An 18,201-nucleotide genomic window follows, 5' to 3' on the forward strand; every position below is an offset into this window, starting at 1 on the left:
AAGATTTTATTTATTTATTTGACAGACAGAGATCACAAGCAGGCAGAGAGGCAGGCAGAGAGAGAGAGAGGAGGAAGCAGGCTCCCTGCCGAGCAGAAAGCCCGATGCAGGGGCTCGATCCCAGGACCCTGAGATCATGACCTGAGCCGAAGGCAGCGGCTTAACCCACTGAGCCACCCAGGCGCCCTATATTTTTTATTATATACTTTTTTTAGTTTCAGTTTTCCCTTTTAATACCATATGCATGTAATGCTTTTTAAACGGCAACACTTTAAAAATACTAGAAAAGCCCCAATTCCATAATGTAGAGAGGATGTTTATTATGCTAAGACCTGCGTATATAAATTCAGGCGAGAGACATTTACACAATAAAGTAAAATCCTGATGAATCATTAAAGACATCTACAAATATCTTGGTTATCCAAGGCATAGGGCCTGTCACTGAGCCTTCCTCATAAAAGATAAACCCAACCCAGTGTGTTTTTGACACTTACATTTGACATTTACACTATCATATGTCCTCTTGGTAAAGATTCAGGAGCCCAGACAGAGTATTTTAAACTATTATTCATCCAGCCTCTAGTATAAAATTTATAGCTGCTTCTGAACTATTTAAGACTTATTCTTATATGTAAACTATAGCTTAAATAATTCCGTTCTCTTCCAGTATTGCCCCCAAATTCTCTAAAACTCTGAGTTTTAACAATCCCCCGACAACATCTATAAAAATAAATACACACAATCCCAAATTAATCTGATTCTCCCAAAGTTGAGAAGATAAAACCCCTTCAAACACACTGTGAAAATGAATCTACGGTGAGGGAAATGACTTCCTTACATGCTGTGGAAGTTATATTTTACCATACTTTTTATCCTTAAAATCCCTCTTAATCAAGTCCTACCCTGTGGGACTACACCTGCTCTCTCTTGCTATGTCCTGCTTTGTCCAGGATGTAGAAAAACCTCAATGGAGAGCAGGGATTGGTGAGGCAGATGAGGGTCCCAAAGCTACACCATCCAACTGAGCAGATTAATGTTGAAGGGATGTGGCAGGACATATGGCAAAACAGCAGGAGCTTCCTTAGTCCTCACTGCTGCTCCCGACTCTACACTGCTTAGGACCAGGCACAATGCCACAGGGTCCCCTGTACTATTCTGCATCTGTTCTCAGGACTCCCTAGCACACTGAAAGATATCCAATAAATGTTAATATTATTGATGGTCTTTGTTGGCATTTTTTTTTTTGCCATTCTCAATGGGTCAAACTGTTGTGAGAAGGCTGCCAAAATTTTTAAGAGAACTATCTCTCATTTACAGTATTGCTCAGATACCCAAATTTGAACCTATTTTTTGGGGGGGGGGATTTAATTGGATGCTTAACTAAATTGCACTGAAGAAGTCAGGGCACATAGAATTTTTTATCTTCCAAAGTTAATAGCTATCAACCCCCAACCCTATGGTGGCTTGAAAAAAAAAAAAAAAATCTAAGGAGAGTAATAAAAATAAGACATAAGAAAAGAGATAGCTCTTGAAACTGTTACTAATATTTCCAACTTTAGAAGAAATAAAAATTAACCATGTCAATTAGGGTTTACTCAATGTGCAGGAAAGTTTACCTTTATATGAGTGACTGAAGACTGTTTTGGGACATTTAAAGTTTGCAAAATTATCCCATTTACTACATACAAATCTGTTTTAATATATCAAAAAAAGAATCAAAAGTGACTTACATTTGCTGAAAGTTGAGATGTGAGGGTAGCAACTTTTTCTTGTGAGGCAACCAGTTCTCGCCGCAGTTTGTGGATTTGCTGAGTGTAATTTAAAAAGATCAGTTCAATAAGCTAGATTTTTCCTTAAAACTAAGAATTCAATCCAAGAAAGTAAATACTGTATTTCGCTCATGCAACCTCTTAATTAGTGTATCAGTACTAATTCCTGAAAAACCAAAGAAATGTGAGCACTAGCTAAATATATAGTAACAGTGGAATTCCACGTGTCAGGAGAGGTAAGTGACTATGTTCAAGGTTAGGACTCAAATGCTTAAAGGATGCTTGCTTGCTCCATGGTTCCACTTTCCTGGCTCTAGAATCAGCTGACTTTCTCTATTGATTTTTCTAGCTCTGGGAATTAGTGATAATAAAGCTCAGGCAGTAAAATATTTTCTTTTTAAAAACTAAATATACACATACACATTTCTTCTAGGTCCTCATTTAGCAAAAAGTACTGAATATTCTAGCATAGTGTTTAGCATGGAGTTTTAGCAAAAAAAATTTCAGTTTTTTTGATGCATGCTTATTTTAATTTTCTGTAGTTTGGCAACTTCCAGAAGCTGTAGACTATCCTGGAGTCACTGAAAGTTGGCTTATTTCCAGATATATTGAGTCCATATTTGAAAATAATTTTATTAGGTAGCGTTTCAATGACTAACACTCAGAGAAACCTTCCCAAATCTTTATTATAATTCCTGTTATGCATTGAGTTACTATTAATTCAGAGAAGAAATGCTTTATAGATTACCTACAGTTTAAAACTGAGGGGGAATTTAGTAATACTGTTCAAATAATTAGATAAGCCAACAAAACAAATATGCTAGTTGCCTTCCTCTTTAGCTAAGTTCACAGTGAAATAAAATTGAACCAAATAAAGGCAATATTTCATATCGCATTTAAATGGTTAATATAAGCACTTTCTGCAAATAAATCTGCATGCCTCCTGTTGCTGAGACATGTGAACACAGATTAGTAAGGGTAAAGCATCGACTACCATCTGAGGCTAAGTCTATAAGTAGACTTCTGGTCTCAAAGGTTCTTAGTTACTTAGATGCCAAACATTGCACTCTAATTCTTCTCATTTCTGCAAAAAGAAGTCTCTGTTGCCGTGGGTGGACTTTTGGGATACTGTTTCAGTTTGAAAGAGCATTCCTGACATAGTTCATTAACTGTCTTTTTTTCTTCCCCCCTCTTTTGTGGAAAAGAAATGGCAGTCAACATTGAGGAACTCAAAGAAAGTTGTGGACTTTAAGCTGGAAGCAGAAACTGTGGACACTTACATAATTTCACCAAATGTGAATCCATTTTGTTCCTGGTTTTTTTAAAAGGAGATACACTAGCCCCAAATAGGACTTGACTTATATTTGAATGATGACCACCTATAGTCCCAGAAAACAGACCATCTATTTTATCTTAAACCAATACAAATCCAAAGAGCCTTTCTCAAATTAATAGTATCTATTATAAGATCCTTTACAATGTGATCTTGGAAACCTTTTAATAATGTAAACTATTTTTAAAAAACCATGACCCATTAAGGGGAGGAATGATACAAGGCGAGGTCAGAGAAGTACTAATCAGGCAAATAGGCAACATTTGAATACCTCAGTAACCATATTATAACCAAATTAGAAGTGTTGTCCTGTCCATGTAAATAAAATACTCTAGGGTTTTTTTTTTTCCTAAACATATTCACTTTTTTGTATAGCAATTATAAAGATCAAATTGCTATAATCAATACTATTTTGATATTTTTAAACACAGCATAAATTTTACATAAAGCAAAGTAAGGCAAGGAGTTCCTTTGCAAAAGCTACTACCAAGACACTGATATTCTCTGTGGTCTGATTGCCTCAGTGTAAGCCAATCAAATAGTCATTACCACATTCTGAATAAAGGTCTAATTAAAGTCCTGCTCTCCTTGGGTAGGACAATTATTTCACAAAGGGAAATAAAAAGAATATTCTCTCCAGGTTGCAATCTGATTCGTACATGATTGCAACAAAGTATTTGTGAAATGTGTGTGATTAGTTCTATATACCACACTAGACATAAAGTGGCTATTAGAGAAGAAAAATTCTGGCATGAAACAGATGGGCTGGGATGCTGGTAGCTTCTACTGTGGAGGTCTGGTGCCTAAGATTCAACAGTTTCATTAATCCTATGCAGTTAATCTCACAGGCGCTGGGGAAAGGAGACTACAATAAACGTGCAAGACCACACATTCATTCATTCAGCAGATTCAATGAGTGCTTAGTACTACAGGCAATTTGTTAGTTGTTGATCTCAAACTCCATTCTAGAACGTGAGAGGAGGGCTTGCTTTTAAAAACTTCCTTTCATTTTCTTTATGAGTAAATACCAAAAACCATTTAACAACTAGAGCATTGCTTCCATCAGCAGCACGGGAGAGCTATGCCACTGTATCATAGAGCCCTCCAGTGGTGGAAACATTCATTTCATCACAAATGTAAACAAAGGGTCAAATACAAGCATGCTACAAACTTTACCTCTGAATGAGCTTTTTCTTCAGCCTGTAAAAGACAAAAGGTAAAAATTCATCTATAAATAACCAATGTCATTTTGTCCCACAAGTATAAATGAATCATTCCATTGTATAATTAAGATACTATGACCCAACATAAGACTAGTAAAATACATATGATAGTAAAATACATCTTATTTTATATTATTATCAATGACTGATACTTATATTGTATTTATACATTATAATTATGATGGTATTATTATATTATCATTATGATAGGAACCTTTAGTATTGCAAATTAATGCTTCCCTATATATAAATGGTATATTGAAAATGTAGGTCATTTGATTCATGGATATATAACATGCCTTAAAAGCAAAGTTGGAATTAAAGACAATGTTACTCTAAGATTCAGTCTATAAGAAACAAAAACAAAAGTAGTTATAAAATTATACTCTAAAAAAGGAAATGACAGATTTTTTTCAGACATATAATAGAAAATGCACTCCATGATATTAGGGAGATCTTCAGCTGAGACTTGGGAGTCTTAATTTCACTCTGTGATTTATATATCATTAAAAAAAAAAAAGCCAAATAAAGCTGGAGAGAACATATTGGCCTCTACTGATAGCCACAGAAAAGCAGTTCATTAGTTTCTATCTTCTTTCACTGTCTTTAATGATGATTCATTAAGTTTACTGAGCTGCAAGTCAGCAAAACAGTAAAATGCCCAGTGTCAAGATGGTGATAAAAGTGGCTGGCAAACATCTTGAGTCATACACATTATGGCAATGAGGACTGCTGGAGGAACTCACAGGCTGTTTTGGACTCAGTTACAGAAAATTCCTAGTTCTGTTTTTCTTCTTTGTGCTGGGCTGCAAAACGCCAGAAAATGAGTTATGTGTACCATTACATTTGGGAAGCTCCCTTACTCTGGAAAAAGCTGGAGAATGAAAATATCGCTGAACACTACAAATCTGCCGGTTCCCTTGAGCCATTTCAAAGCAAAAAAAACCAAAAAACCTCTTATCTCCTATCTCTCCCTTGGGGATATTTCCTGGTTAACTGATGCAGAAGTACCTGAACTATTTTTTATCCCCACCCCCTTTTTTTCTACAGAAAATATAAAATAAAACAGAGGAAAATAAATAAATAAAAAGATATTTTTATGCATATATCTCTCCTTTGGGGATATTGCCTGGTTAATTGATGCAGAAGTACCTGAACTACTTTTTATACCCCCCCTTTTTTTTCTACAGAAAACATAAAATAAAACAAAGGAAAATAAATAAATAAAAAGATATTTTTATGCATAAGTATTTCTTGAGTGTTCTCTTTCCTGTATTTTCTCTACTCTTAAAAATAATGTATAGTTAATAATATAGTATTTAAATAACAGAGTAGTTAAACAGTAGAATCCTAATAGCCTTTATAAGGAAACTGTTTTAAAAATCAATGCTAGGTACACCAGGGTGGCTCAGTGGGTTAAGCCTCTGCTTTCAGCTCAGGTCATGATCTCAGGGTCCTGGGATCGAGCCCCTGCATCGGGCTTTCTGCTCAGCAGGGAGCCTGCTTCCTCCTCTCTCTCTCTCTGCCTGCCTCTCTGACTATTTGTGATCTCTCTTTGTCAAGTAAATAAATAAAATCTTTAGAATAAAAAAAAAATAAAAATCAAGAAAAATCAATGCTATCGTAAGACTTGAATATTTTACATCCCAACTTTAATTTTTAAGGGAAGATTTAATTTTTTTAATTCTAATAATTTTAAGGTCTTAGATACAGTTTGTTTCTAAATCAGAAGTAGAGAACTCATTTTAAGATAGAAATTTCATCTTAAAGCCAAAGAAAGCTGGAAGTTGTTTGTCTTAAGACATATGGTACAATTAACTGGGACTATTTGTTTTCCCTAGAACTTCACATGTTTATTGCCACTATATTCTGCCCAAATCCTGCTCCAAGTCCTACCAGGATTATGTAAAACTGATAATAAATAATTTGTATGTTTAAAAAAAAGCAATGTATTCTACTTAACAAAAAAGTTATGAAGATATATTTTCTCATTAAAATAGCCTCAAGTAAGTTATATATACTACCCATAAGCATAACCATTATATATTAATTCTATAGGTATTATATATAATAATGACTTTTCTTGTCCTTGTGTTTTCAGAATAATCTTTTTCCTTAATCTTTGCCTCTGTTTATACCCCGTGGCTATTAATACTAGGTAAGGTGTTATCATCAAGCTGAAGCAGTGTGGCGGGATATTAACATTATGTTTCTTTCAGCGATTTAGGCTTGGGATTAATGATGATGGGACGTGATTACTTGCCACTTTTAAATGATGGTTTTGAACCAAGCTCAGTGTCCTGAAGGATGGTAGACAGTATAAAACATTTTGCCTAAATAAAAATACATCAGATGATTCTTTATTCCATAAACCATTAATTGGCCATTCATTAACCCATTCAAAGTTACTAAAAAAAATTTCCTTCAGCATTAGCTGTGTATTAAGAAATATGTTAATGAACCAAATGTAGCTCCTGCTCTTATTACTATAAATTAGATTCCAAGTACAAAACAGATTCAATAAAGTGTTTAGTATATAATCAGTCAGAAAGAAGCTATTTACTGCAAGGATCAAAGTGCCAGGAATATAAAGAATAAAAAAAGAGCTCTAGAATTAAAAAGAAAAATCACACAGCCTTCCTCAGCCTATTTTCCCCACTTTTCATAGAGATATGGATAATAAGCAGTAGGTCTTTCCTATGAGAAAAACAACAGCACAGTCATAACTAAGAACCCAAACTGAGGAAGAAAAGAAGAGGTGGCAGAGGCAGGAACCAGCCTGAGAAGACAGGCCAACATCTAAAGAGGGTGATGCCAAGTGACGGTAAACCTGGAGGAATTTAACCTCAGTGTTGCTCCATATTCTGATGACATTAAAAGAATTTAGCAATTTGCATTTTTAGATAAAAGCTCCAGATTTCACAGTGTTGGCTTGGATTTAAACACAAGCACACATCTTAAGTTTGCCAAAGGTAACAACTTGGGAGATGAAATTAGGCCTGTGATTTCCAACCAATATACAAATTCCTGCAATCTTTCTGCTCAGAATTCTGTAAGGTGATATACTCAACTGTATAACAAGATACTCTGGAAAATTTACCGAACCATTAATGACAGAAGCTTTAAAAGATCTACAGGGGGAGAGTCCTTCCAATGAGATTTGTTAGACTGATGACTTTACAGGTAAATGTTCTTTGCAACAAGCCATTGCTATTAGTTTTATTATCTCTAAGTGAAATACATACAGCAAATATATACTTCTATAATCTATATACATGATGTTAGAGTAAACAAGGTTTGTACTCATGGTTCATAAAAACAGAATTTTGCCTAATAAGAGCAGATAGAGCTTAATATTCTTTTTTTTTTCAATTTAGAATGTTGTTAAGTTCAGAATTTTTTTTTAAAGATTTTATTTATTTATTTGTCAGTATAAGAGAGAGGGCCCACAAGCAGTGGGAGGGGCAGGCAGAGGGAGAAGCAGGTTTCCCACTGAGCAAGGAGCCTGGTGGGCTTGATTCCAAGACTCTGGGATCATGACCTAAATCAAAGGTAGATGCTAGCCGACTGAGCCAGCCAGGAGTCGTGAGCCTAATATTCTTCTTTTAACCAAAAAAAAAAAAAAGGACTTTTTCTCCCCATAGACACTTAAATTATTTTATGAAGGCACGCCATGCAGTTGTGTATTAGCTATATACTGCAGAACTTCAAAAGATGCAATTCACATAGACTCTGATATAAACAGTGCTCTTAGAACCATGTAGGACACCATAATTTTTATAATTTATGGTATACAATATTTATTTCTTATCATTTTTATAATTAATTTTAATTTATAATATTAATTTTTATAATTATGGTATACAATATTCCTGGTCTTCTCTAGTAATTATGTGAGACCCACGGGATAGACGGGATAGGCCTGGCGGTTGTTTTCCAATTTTATTTCACAGGTATAGTCCAGAGACACTTAGCAGCCTGCCTGATGTCACACAACAGCCGCTGATAGAGTTAGGCAAGAATGCAAATCAAATGAATCTGGATCCCCAGTCCTTATAGGCGTGAAAAATAATGATAAAATTCCCTTTTGCCTTCATGGTTTAAAAAGCACTTTCACAGATATTTTCTCATTGCCAGTGGAATCTCAGTGCATGATAATGGGGGACAGAAGCCAAAAGGACTCCTCATTATCTCTGATTTTTCTCTTTATCAGTCCTCCAAATACGCATTTATTTGAATTAACTCTAGATTATTTATGAACTCAAGAATATAATTTCTATCATGTTCTGTACAACTATTTGAATTCCCTAATATCCTAAAAATCACCTTCTAATGTGGCTTGATCACCTAATCCATTCTTTTCACACATAACACAAGGGTATTTTTATTTCTAAATTTTGGCATAAACGTATACATATATAGTCACTTTATTTTAATCTGTTTCCATTTTGTATCATACTGATACTATAATATTTCTCTTTCATGCTTTCTGATTGACATCTGCTCTTATTTATTTATTTATTTAGGTGGGGGAGAAAATATATGTATTTTTTAGGACTTTTTTTTTTAAAGAATTTTTATTTATTTATTTGATAGAGATCACAAGTAGTCAGTGAGGCAGGCAGAAAGAGGAGGAAGCAGGCTCCCTGCTGAGCAGAGAGCCTGATTCGGGGCTCGATCCCAGGTCCTGGGATCATGACCTGAGCCGAAGGCAGAGGCCTTAACCCACTGAGCCAACCAGGCACCCCTTAAGACTTTTATTTATTTGCCAGAGAGAGACACAGCGAGAGAGGGAACACAAATGGAGTGGGAGAGGGAGGAGCAGGCTTCCCACTGAGCAGAGAGCCCGATTTGGGCTCCATCCCAGGACGCTGGGGTTGTGAAGAAGGCAGACGCTTAATAATTGAGCCACACAGGTGCCCCAAGGGAGAGAGACAATCTCAAGAAGGCTCCATTCCCAGCATGGAACCCAATGTGGGGCTGGATCTCACAATCCTGAGATGATGACCAGAGCCAAAACCAAGAGTCAGACGGTTTTTACAGTTTCTACAGTTTTTAAATGTCCCTTCTCTGTTCCCTATAAACCTGCAATATCCAATATAGTAGCTACTAGGCACATGTGCCTACTGAAAGTTAAATTAATGAAACTTAAAAATTCAGTTCCTTCATCACACCAGAGACACAGCAAATACTCAACAGCCACACATGGCCAGAGGTTACTGTATTAGTGCAAGACAGAGCATTTTTATTATCACACAATTTTCTAGTGGACTCTGGTTACATACTAACTGGCCATTTGTCTTCCCTTAAACCATTCTCCTTTTCTTCTTGAGTTTTTCTCAGGCTGAATGAAGGTAATTTTATCCAAATACTATTTTTGCACATATTTAAAATATTTAATCAATCTGCATCTTTTTAAAAAGAAAATTATTTACTCATTTGAGAGGGAGAAAGAGCAAGAGTGGAGGGGAGAGGCAGAGGGGAAAGCAGACCCCTCACTGCGCGGGGACCCCGACACGGAGCTTGATCCCAGGACCCTGAGATCATGACCTGAGCCGAAGGCTGAAGCTTCACCCTCTGAGCCACCCAGGCACCCCTCATGCTGCATCTTTTGATGTTAAGCATAGATTCAACCACAATGGTTTAAGTCCGAGCACATCCCGCAACAAGCAGGGGCATTGGGCCAATTAGGAGGGACACTCAGTGTTAATGTATTTCTTTTATCTGTTTTTTTCCAAAACATTTCACCTTTCTCACTTCTTATCCATTTGCCAAAGCAGTAAATTTAAATAACAATAGTGATTTTTTCATTTATAGAGTGTAATTGGCAAATTAAAAGGAGAAATGATGTGAAAAATACTGTCTCTCCCAACAGTAGTCTGATCTTGAGTAACTATCCAAAGCAGTAACTATGCAAGATGAGTTTCTAAAAGGAGGGCCCTAACATTGAAACCTAATGAAATGAGTAAAACAATTAGTATTGCCCATCACGCTTAATTGATCAGTAACAGCAAAGACTGAACTTTTTATGAACGTTTCAGTACTGGATTTAGGATTATTCACTGCTCAAGTCCCAGTGAAATTCAGTAAACTAAATAGATCTCACTCTTGGGATGCCTGGGTGGCTTAGTCAGTTAAACATCTGCCTTCGGCTTAGTCCATGATCCCAGGGTCCTGGGATCGAGTCCTGCTTCAGGCTCCTTGCTCAGTGGGGAACCTGCCTCTCCTTCTGCTCGCTGCTCCCCCTGTTTGTGCTCTCTCTCTCTCTGACAAATAAAAAAAATCTTTAAAATAAATAAATAGACATCACTCTTATAGAGAAAATACCATAGGACCGTCACCAGTCATGGCTCAGAGATCTGAACAAGGAAAACTAGTCAATATCATAAATTTATGGTATAGCCCAGTACATGGGTTCAGGGATTCCCAGACATACCCCAATAGGTTTTACGAGATTCAGTTTTTCATGCACTCACTGATTTTCCTAAGCACACAAAAGTCAAGTGAAGGCATATCTAAGAGGGCCAAAGAGGGGCTGGCCCAGCGGCACCTGTCCGTGGATGGGGTATGAGGTCACTCAGAACACACCCTTATCTCACCGTGTAACTTCTGTGTCAATATCAATCTACTGAATCATCTGTGTGCTTGGAAACAGTAGAAGCTTTCTTTTCACAGCGGATACTTACTGTTGAGTAAAGAGAAGAAGTGCTGGAGACCAGTGATAATGAAGAACCATGAACTGGAAAAAGCAAAAAAGAACAAGAGGTGATATAATGAAGTCAGCTCAGAACCAGCAGGTCTTTGCTGGAGAGCGGAGAATAGGGAGGCGGGGGAGTAAAATAGTAACAGCTAGATCTAAGAATCGGAGGGCAATTCTGCTGTTATTTTTTTTGAGGTCAAATTGTTGAGACATGGGAAGGTCCCACACCTGTCCCCCTAAAATACTTCCTTCATCACGTTAGACAGGATTGGACAAACACAAGCCCTTTGAGAAGACTGGGTTTATTTAAAGTTATAGTAAACGTCCACAGAATAAATAACCAGAAAATAGTGGAAATCTAAAATAAAGTTGCCAAAAACTTTTAAACTTAAAAAAAAACTTTATGTGTTTTATTTATTTCATTTTTATACAACAGAGATCCATTTTCACTGTTTTCACTGTATGCTTTCAGGGGAATAAGCATTTTATTGAACTTGCTATTTCAACATTATCTGTGATGAGTTGATTACACTCTTTTAAATGGAAAATTATTGTTTCTTTTGTACTTCTAATCATAGAAAAAAATGCTTATTTCAAGGTAGTGTCTCACTGAAATTAAGAATGGAAATTGCATACTGTCTTTTACTGAGGTATACCAAAATACCATTTTAAACAATTGATAGACTGTTTTATATTTCTGCACATCTGATGTATGAAGCCCAATGGGTGGTAAAAGTGTGCTTAATTATATTTGTAGAAAAGTCCTTCCTCTTTTCACTGTGGGGTAAAGTTATTTCTGAATATTCATCCATTCAACAAACATTAGTTGGGCCCACCCAATGTGACAGGCCCTTCCTCGTTTGTGGCACTATAAAAATGATGACACAATCCTAGGAGCTTAAAAAGAAAAGTAGAAAGGTATACAACTAAGAAGATAATTGCAATAGAGTAAAAAATACTCTCTGGTACTACAAAGGTAGGATTGTGGCAGTGGGTCTCAAAATAGAGATGAATTTGAGGGACTCCAGGAAGAACCTCTTTAAAACTGACTTCACTCATATAAACATGTGGTCAAAAGAGCAATGAAGGACAGCTCCCAGATATCTCGCTCAAGCAACTGTCACCACTCTGTGAGGTGGGCAAAATGTTAGTCATCTAAAGAACACAATACAAATACAATTCCACATTCTTTCAACCTCCAACAACAGTATGCACTAAGTATGCACCAGAATGCACTAAGATTTTTGGCACGGTGTGCAGAAGGCAGGTGGACAATGAATCGGGAGATCTTAATTCTGCTCTGTTGCTGCTACTTGTTATTTAGGGGTCTAAACCTCCTACTGTGTGGCTGTTTCTTTATCTTCACAGTTATCATTGAGCAGAGAGGGCATCAGTAAAGCCACTTCCACCTCACTAGTTCAATAATCCCTTGATTGTAGACCACAATGTAAGAATTAAAATAGGTCAGTGTTCAGTGTATGGGCATCTGAAAGCCATCTTGCCCACTCAGACTGGTGTTCAGTAATTGAGATTATTTAAACCTCATACACAGAAGGCCAGACTTTCCCAAGCATATGAAGAGCATTCCATCTGTAAATGAGGCACTCTAGAAGAGCCATCAGTATGCACAGCAAATTATTTTTATGGTATTATAAGATGCCAGTCTGTGAAGAGAGTGATAGAACCATCTCAAAAAAGCAATGACTTTACATTTCCAATTAGTTCAATTTGGTCCATCTAGTCTGCCACAATCAGGAGACTCCCAGGGTGTAATCTACTGTCACGATGAACTCCATCATTCAGTTAATGTCCCCAAAGGTAGTGGCAATGATGGTCAACTGATTTAGTGTCAGCAGATTAAATGGACAGTAGTGGCCAGAAAGCATAAAATCAATGCTCATAGTTATCTAGACTTTGAATCGGAAGAGCCTTTAAGAAAGTAGGAAGGAGAAAGAGAAAGGAACAGAACTACTCCCTCATTTCATTTTCATGACAAATCTGTGAGATTACAGATGCAGGAATTAGCACTGACTGATAAAGTTAAGAAATTGGCCGAAGTTCAGACCACAAATAAATGGATGAACAGAGGCTTACAACTCGATATATTTCAGGATCTGGAGTCCTTTCTTTTATATATAATCATTAAAGACTAGGATAGTTGGCTGATTTTATATTGGTTTTGTTCTTTTTTAAAATTTAATTTAATTTAATTTAAATTCAATTAATATATAATGTATTATTAGTTTCAGTGGTAGAGGTCAGTGATACTTCAGTTGTATATAACACCCAGTGCTCATCACACGACGTGCCCTCCTTAATGCCCCTCACCCAGTTACCCCATTCCCTTCAGCAGCTCTGTTTGTTTCCCATGGTTAAAAGTCTCTTGTGGTTTTCCTCCCTCTCTGATTATGTCTTGTTTTATTTTTCCCGCCCTTCTCCTATGCTCCTCTGGTTTGTTTCTAAAATTCCACATATGAGTGAGATCCTGTGATAATTATCTTCCTTCGATTGGCTTATTTTGCTTAGCTTCATCTAGTTTTATCTACATCCTTGCAGAGGGCAAGCAATTGTACTCCTAGGTATTTACCCCAAAGATAAAAATGTCTGATTTTATTCTGATCAATTTAAACTTTTATGTTTACCTTTATTTTATTCTTAGCTGATATGCTTTATAGTATGTGTTGCCACAATTTTTCATTATGGATACTTTTAAAAATCATTCATTAAATCAAAGAGGAAAATCTCTCAAATATTAATTATCAAATTTCACACCTGCAGTTATGTAGTTAAAAAAAATTACATACCTTTGAACATCAATTGTCTCCTGAGTTTTTTGAATAGAACTATTAGAAAGTATTCACATAGAACCTTATTACATTGGATAAGAAAATGAAACTTAGAAGACAAAAAGTAGACATGATATGAATTCTATTATGATATAACAAGAACCAACACCAGAGGGAGTTTCTGAGAATACAAGCTGGCAATGTGTGGTAGTATGAGAACACCAAATTTGTTCTGAACTGTTATATAACCAAGTATTAATCTACACAATTTCTGGCACATTTCCAAATGCATAAAGAAACAGAAGGTAATGCAGATTAAAACCTCCTCAAGCTTCAGGGCTCCCTAAATGAGAGTTACACTTAACTCATTTATTTACTCTTCAGGAATCCTTGTAATGGCAACTGATGTGACAGTTTTCATCTCTGAGTTAAATAAAGGAACTCCATCTTTATTTCCCCCTACGCCTACCTTCTTCCATGCTGTCTCGGAATGAGCCTGAATGACTGATGGCACGTGGCCTTTCTTCCAGAGACGTGGCACTCCCACAAAGCTGGGAGTCATCGTAGAGATCGAAGGAAGAGTCTTGGGCTGGGATGCTATTTGAACGCATCATGCTGGGCCCAGGAAGGTTAAATTGAGACAGATTGGTTGGGCTCACTGAAAAACAAAGCACACATAGACTCATTATTCTGGGGCTTGGATGATGAAAACAGTTGGCTGCTGGAAAGTGAGAATGTGATCCCAATTCTACGGAAACGTGAATTTAATGGGTGTCTCTATTGAAGGCAGGCTGACAGTCTGCCCCTGAAATGTTCAATAACAGTTTCAGGAGAGTCCCTTTTTTCTCTAACATTTTCAAGGCCAGCAGTATGTCAATTTCTAAAGCAATATTAAACAAAGCTGCCAAGCAACCTCTTTTGTTCATGCTAGAAATACAACAGCATGGTATATCCTGCTGGAGATTATGAAGAAAAGATTGCCTGCGTAGGCTCTGTAGGTTTCTTTTCAAGAAGAATACACCTCTTTAATGGAAAAAAACAAAATTGAAAAGAAAACAAAAGAAACCTAAATGTCCCACGAAGACGCTTTTGAAGCTTCCAGACAAAGACTTTCATCATTCTGAGTTCTGAATTTATGTAAGTCCATGGTCAGTACCATCATTATTATCAGAGTTAGTTATAAAAGAAGAATATGAAATTTTTCTTTAAATGAAATGTAATATGTGGTTTATAGCTTATCATCAGTTTAATCACACTGAACTCTTCCACTGCATCTAAGACCAGAGTCCAGAGGGAAGCCTGTCTAATGTCACAAACCTGTTATATTTCCCAAACAGTATCTCATGTTCATAATTTGAAACAAGAATTTATTTACTTAGGGTTCATTGCCAAAGAGTTCTAATAACACTCAGCTTTTTATGCCAACTGATAATTATGAATTTAAAGAAAGATGTGGTTGACCGAAAGTACACCTGCTTCAGAAGCAATACCATCTTAAAATGTGGAACAAAAGCAAAGCACAAAATTGAGAAAGATATTTATCACAAATGTTCATATTTAAGAAAAGTAAGTTGTTACGAAAATGTGAGGTGGGAGACAGGAACCACTTATCCCATCACAAAACCTGTGGGTACTTTGAAAAACTTAGGGAACTCACGTCACTGGTTTAGAATGACTGATTATCATTTCAAATTTTGCTATTTTTTTCTTTGACATGGGAATTACATTTCTTTTTAATATAATGACTGGCTTTCAAAATAATGTAAAGTAAGAGGCATATACACTGAGAGGCAAATGAAAGGGAATATCTTCTATTTTCCAGACACTATGCTGGATGTTTTATAGGTTTTGATGAATTCATGCACGGAACAACACTCTGATAGAGTGGTTGTGGATTGGAATAAAAAAAAAAAGGACAAGAAAAAGGAAAGAAATAAAAGATTTAGAATTATATCTGTGTGTGCATATATGAAATACAATAAAAGATGAAAGAAATTGTGGATGTGCAAAGTGTACAATCTGTTGGAAAAAAGAAAACCCTGAAGGAAGGAAAGAAAGAAGAAAAGAAGGGAGGGTGAGGAAGAGAGAGAGGGAGGGGGGAGAGGGGAGAGATGGGAAAGAGGGCGAGTGAGGAGAGGAAGGGAGAGAGAGAGGCAGAGGGTGGAGAGAGAGACAGAGAGAGAGAAGAGAGGGAGAGTGAGAGAGAGAGAGAGAGTGAGCGAGGGGAGAGAGTGGGAGGGAGGGAGAGAGACATCTTTCAGGTACATTCCATCAGCCAGCATTGAATGGTTCAATTTGATTGCTAACCAACTGCCAGAAGATATACCGAAGGACATTCTAGACTTGGATGTTTATGTTTAGAGCGTCTGGATTAGAGTAAATCATCCTATTCTATGTCCACAGTATGGACTGTCTCTTTGCTAAATGAATGGAGTATTCAACACATTTGTAAATGTATTATGTTAATATGTATCTAGAAGTTAGAAGGTCATTTCACTCACTATTTGGCTTTGCATAATGGTTGCAGAGCTATCCAAGTAAATTGTCCTTTTATAATTTCAAAACATGTGACTTAAATCATCCAAGAGATAATGAGGATTAGGGTGATTTTTTTTTTTTTTTTTTTTGACAGAGAGAGAGAGATCACAAGTAGGCAGAGCAGCAGGTGGGGGGCGGGGGTTGGGAACAGGCTCCCTGCTGAGCAGAGAGCCTGATGCAGGGCTCAATCCCATGACCCTGAGATCATGACCTGAGCCAAAGGCAGAGGCTTATCCTACTTAGCCACCCAGGGGCCCCATTAGGGTGAATTTTTAAAGTGAAGAGTTTGCATTTACAAACAGTTTTGATAGCTTCTCCACTGAAACTACACCCATGCTATTTAAGAATGTTCAGTTATGTTAATGTCTATGACAGTTCTGTTTTTGGGGTCAGTGGTTGAATAGAAAGATATATATGGCATGCCCCTAGCAGTGGTGACTGAAAGGAACAAAAATTAATATGTAAGTAAACCAAGAAAAATTATACAACAGAGGATGAAAATATGATGGACAAAAAGAATTTCTGCAATGGTACACAAATTGGCACAGGGATTCTATACTGGCTTTGCTTTCCATTTGCTTCAGGCAAATGTCTCAATCTCTGCCCTTCAGTTTCAACATGAATTACAATTTTTTGAAACAGCAGAATAAATAACCTCTGGACTCATTCAAAGCTTAGAGACACAGCAAAATTTCTAAAAATGAGAGAAACTAGGTAGCAACTCAAGAAAATTTTATTTGATTTTTTTTTTAAAGAGGAAGTTCAAAGTGTGATATATCTAGATTCAGTAGTTTCTGTCATGGGTGGGTTTAGGGAAGAAGCTAGAGCTATCATAAGTATTTAACTAGTAGTTGAATAGTTGAACCAGAGGTAGGTGTCTCCTGTCTCTGAGATTCTGTACTTTCATGAATATAGAAGAAGAGGGTCAATTCTCAATAGCTTAAAAGGTAAATATGAGAGAGGAGTAGGAGGGCACTCAAGGTAGAGGAACCCGTGAACACAAAAGCATAGAAATTTCTCCATAAAGTTGTTTAAACAATACTCTGTATGCAAGAGGAGCCAACAAATATATAGAACTCCTAGGTGAGCGGCTGACAGTAATACTTCTTCCTACTATCCCTTACAGCAAGGAGAAAATGAGACTGAGGAACTGTCACTCGTGGGAATATGACAATAAGTATCAGGCAGTTATAAGATGCCTCACAAAGACTATGGCCAACAGTAAACAAAATTTCAAACAAAAATGTATTTTGTTTACACAAGTTATGTTCTGATTTGCTTTCTTGAGTAGAATGGTTTCTATTACAGGGATCATACCTACACCAAGAACTACACACAAACCACAGCTTACTCATATTACTCTACCAATAATGAGGTAACTGAAGTGATCTTAGATTTCTGTTCATTATATAGGACTTTTTACAGTAATATTTCTAAAAATTTTATGTATTAAAATATTTTAATATGGAAAAAGGATGAAGAAAACACAGGTATTTTAATTGCTACTAAGTAATCACTTGCTGATCATTCAGAAGAGATAATGATCAAATTGAAGACAAATGATGACCAAAGTGAACTGGAAGACAATGCTATCCATACTCATTAAAAAATTCCATGATACATTTTTTAAATTTAATAATAAAATAATCTTTAGTTATGATTACATTTTAATAGTACCCACTGTCTTACCTAGTAAATATAAATTCAGGTGGTCTGGAAATCAATAAAAGGTTTTTTTTTTTTTTTTTTAAGATTTATTTGAGAGAGAGAAAGCTAGCACATGGGCGAGGGGAGGGGCACAGGGAGAGGGAGAGAGAATCCTAAGCAGACTCTGTGCTGGGTGTGGAGCCCC

At 36.5% G+C, this 18,201-nt stretch overlaps 1 protein-coding gene across 1 annotated transcript in view; it reads right to left on the minus strand.

Moving 5' to 3' along the window:
• NAV3 (neuron navigator 3) overlaps positions 1-18,201 on the minus strand; it is a 371,014-nt gene that overhangs the window by 65,705 nt on the left and 287,108 nt on the right. Inside the window, exons 19-22 of the mRNA XM_059402414.1 lie at positions 14,281-14,469; positions 11,012-11,064; positions 4,279-4,302; positions 1,731-1,808 (exon numbers count right to left, since the gene is read on the minus strand). Of these exons, the coding sequence (XP_059258397.1) occupies positions 1,731-1,808; positions 4,279-4,302; positions 11,012-11,064; positions 14,281-14,469 (344 nt within the window). The remainder of the gene's footprint in view (positions 1-1,730; positions 1,809-4,278; positions 4,303-11,011; positions 11,065-14,280; positions 14,470-18,201) is intronic.

This window comes from Mustela nigripes, chromosome 6 (genome assembly GCF_022355385.1).
Source record: "Mustela nigripes isolate SB6536 chromosome 6, MUSNIG.SB6536, whole genome shotgun sequence".
NCBI lineage: Eukaryota > Metazoa > Chordata > Mammalia > Carnivora > Mustelidae > Mustela > Mustela nigripes.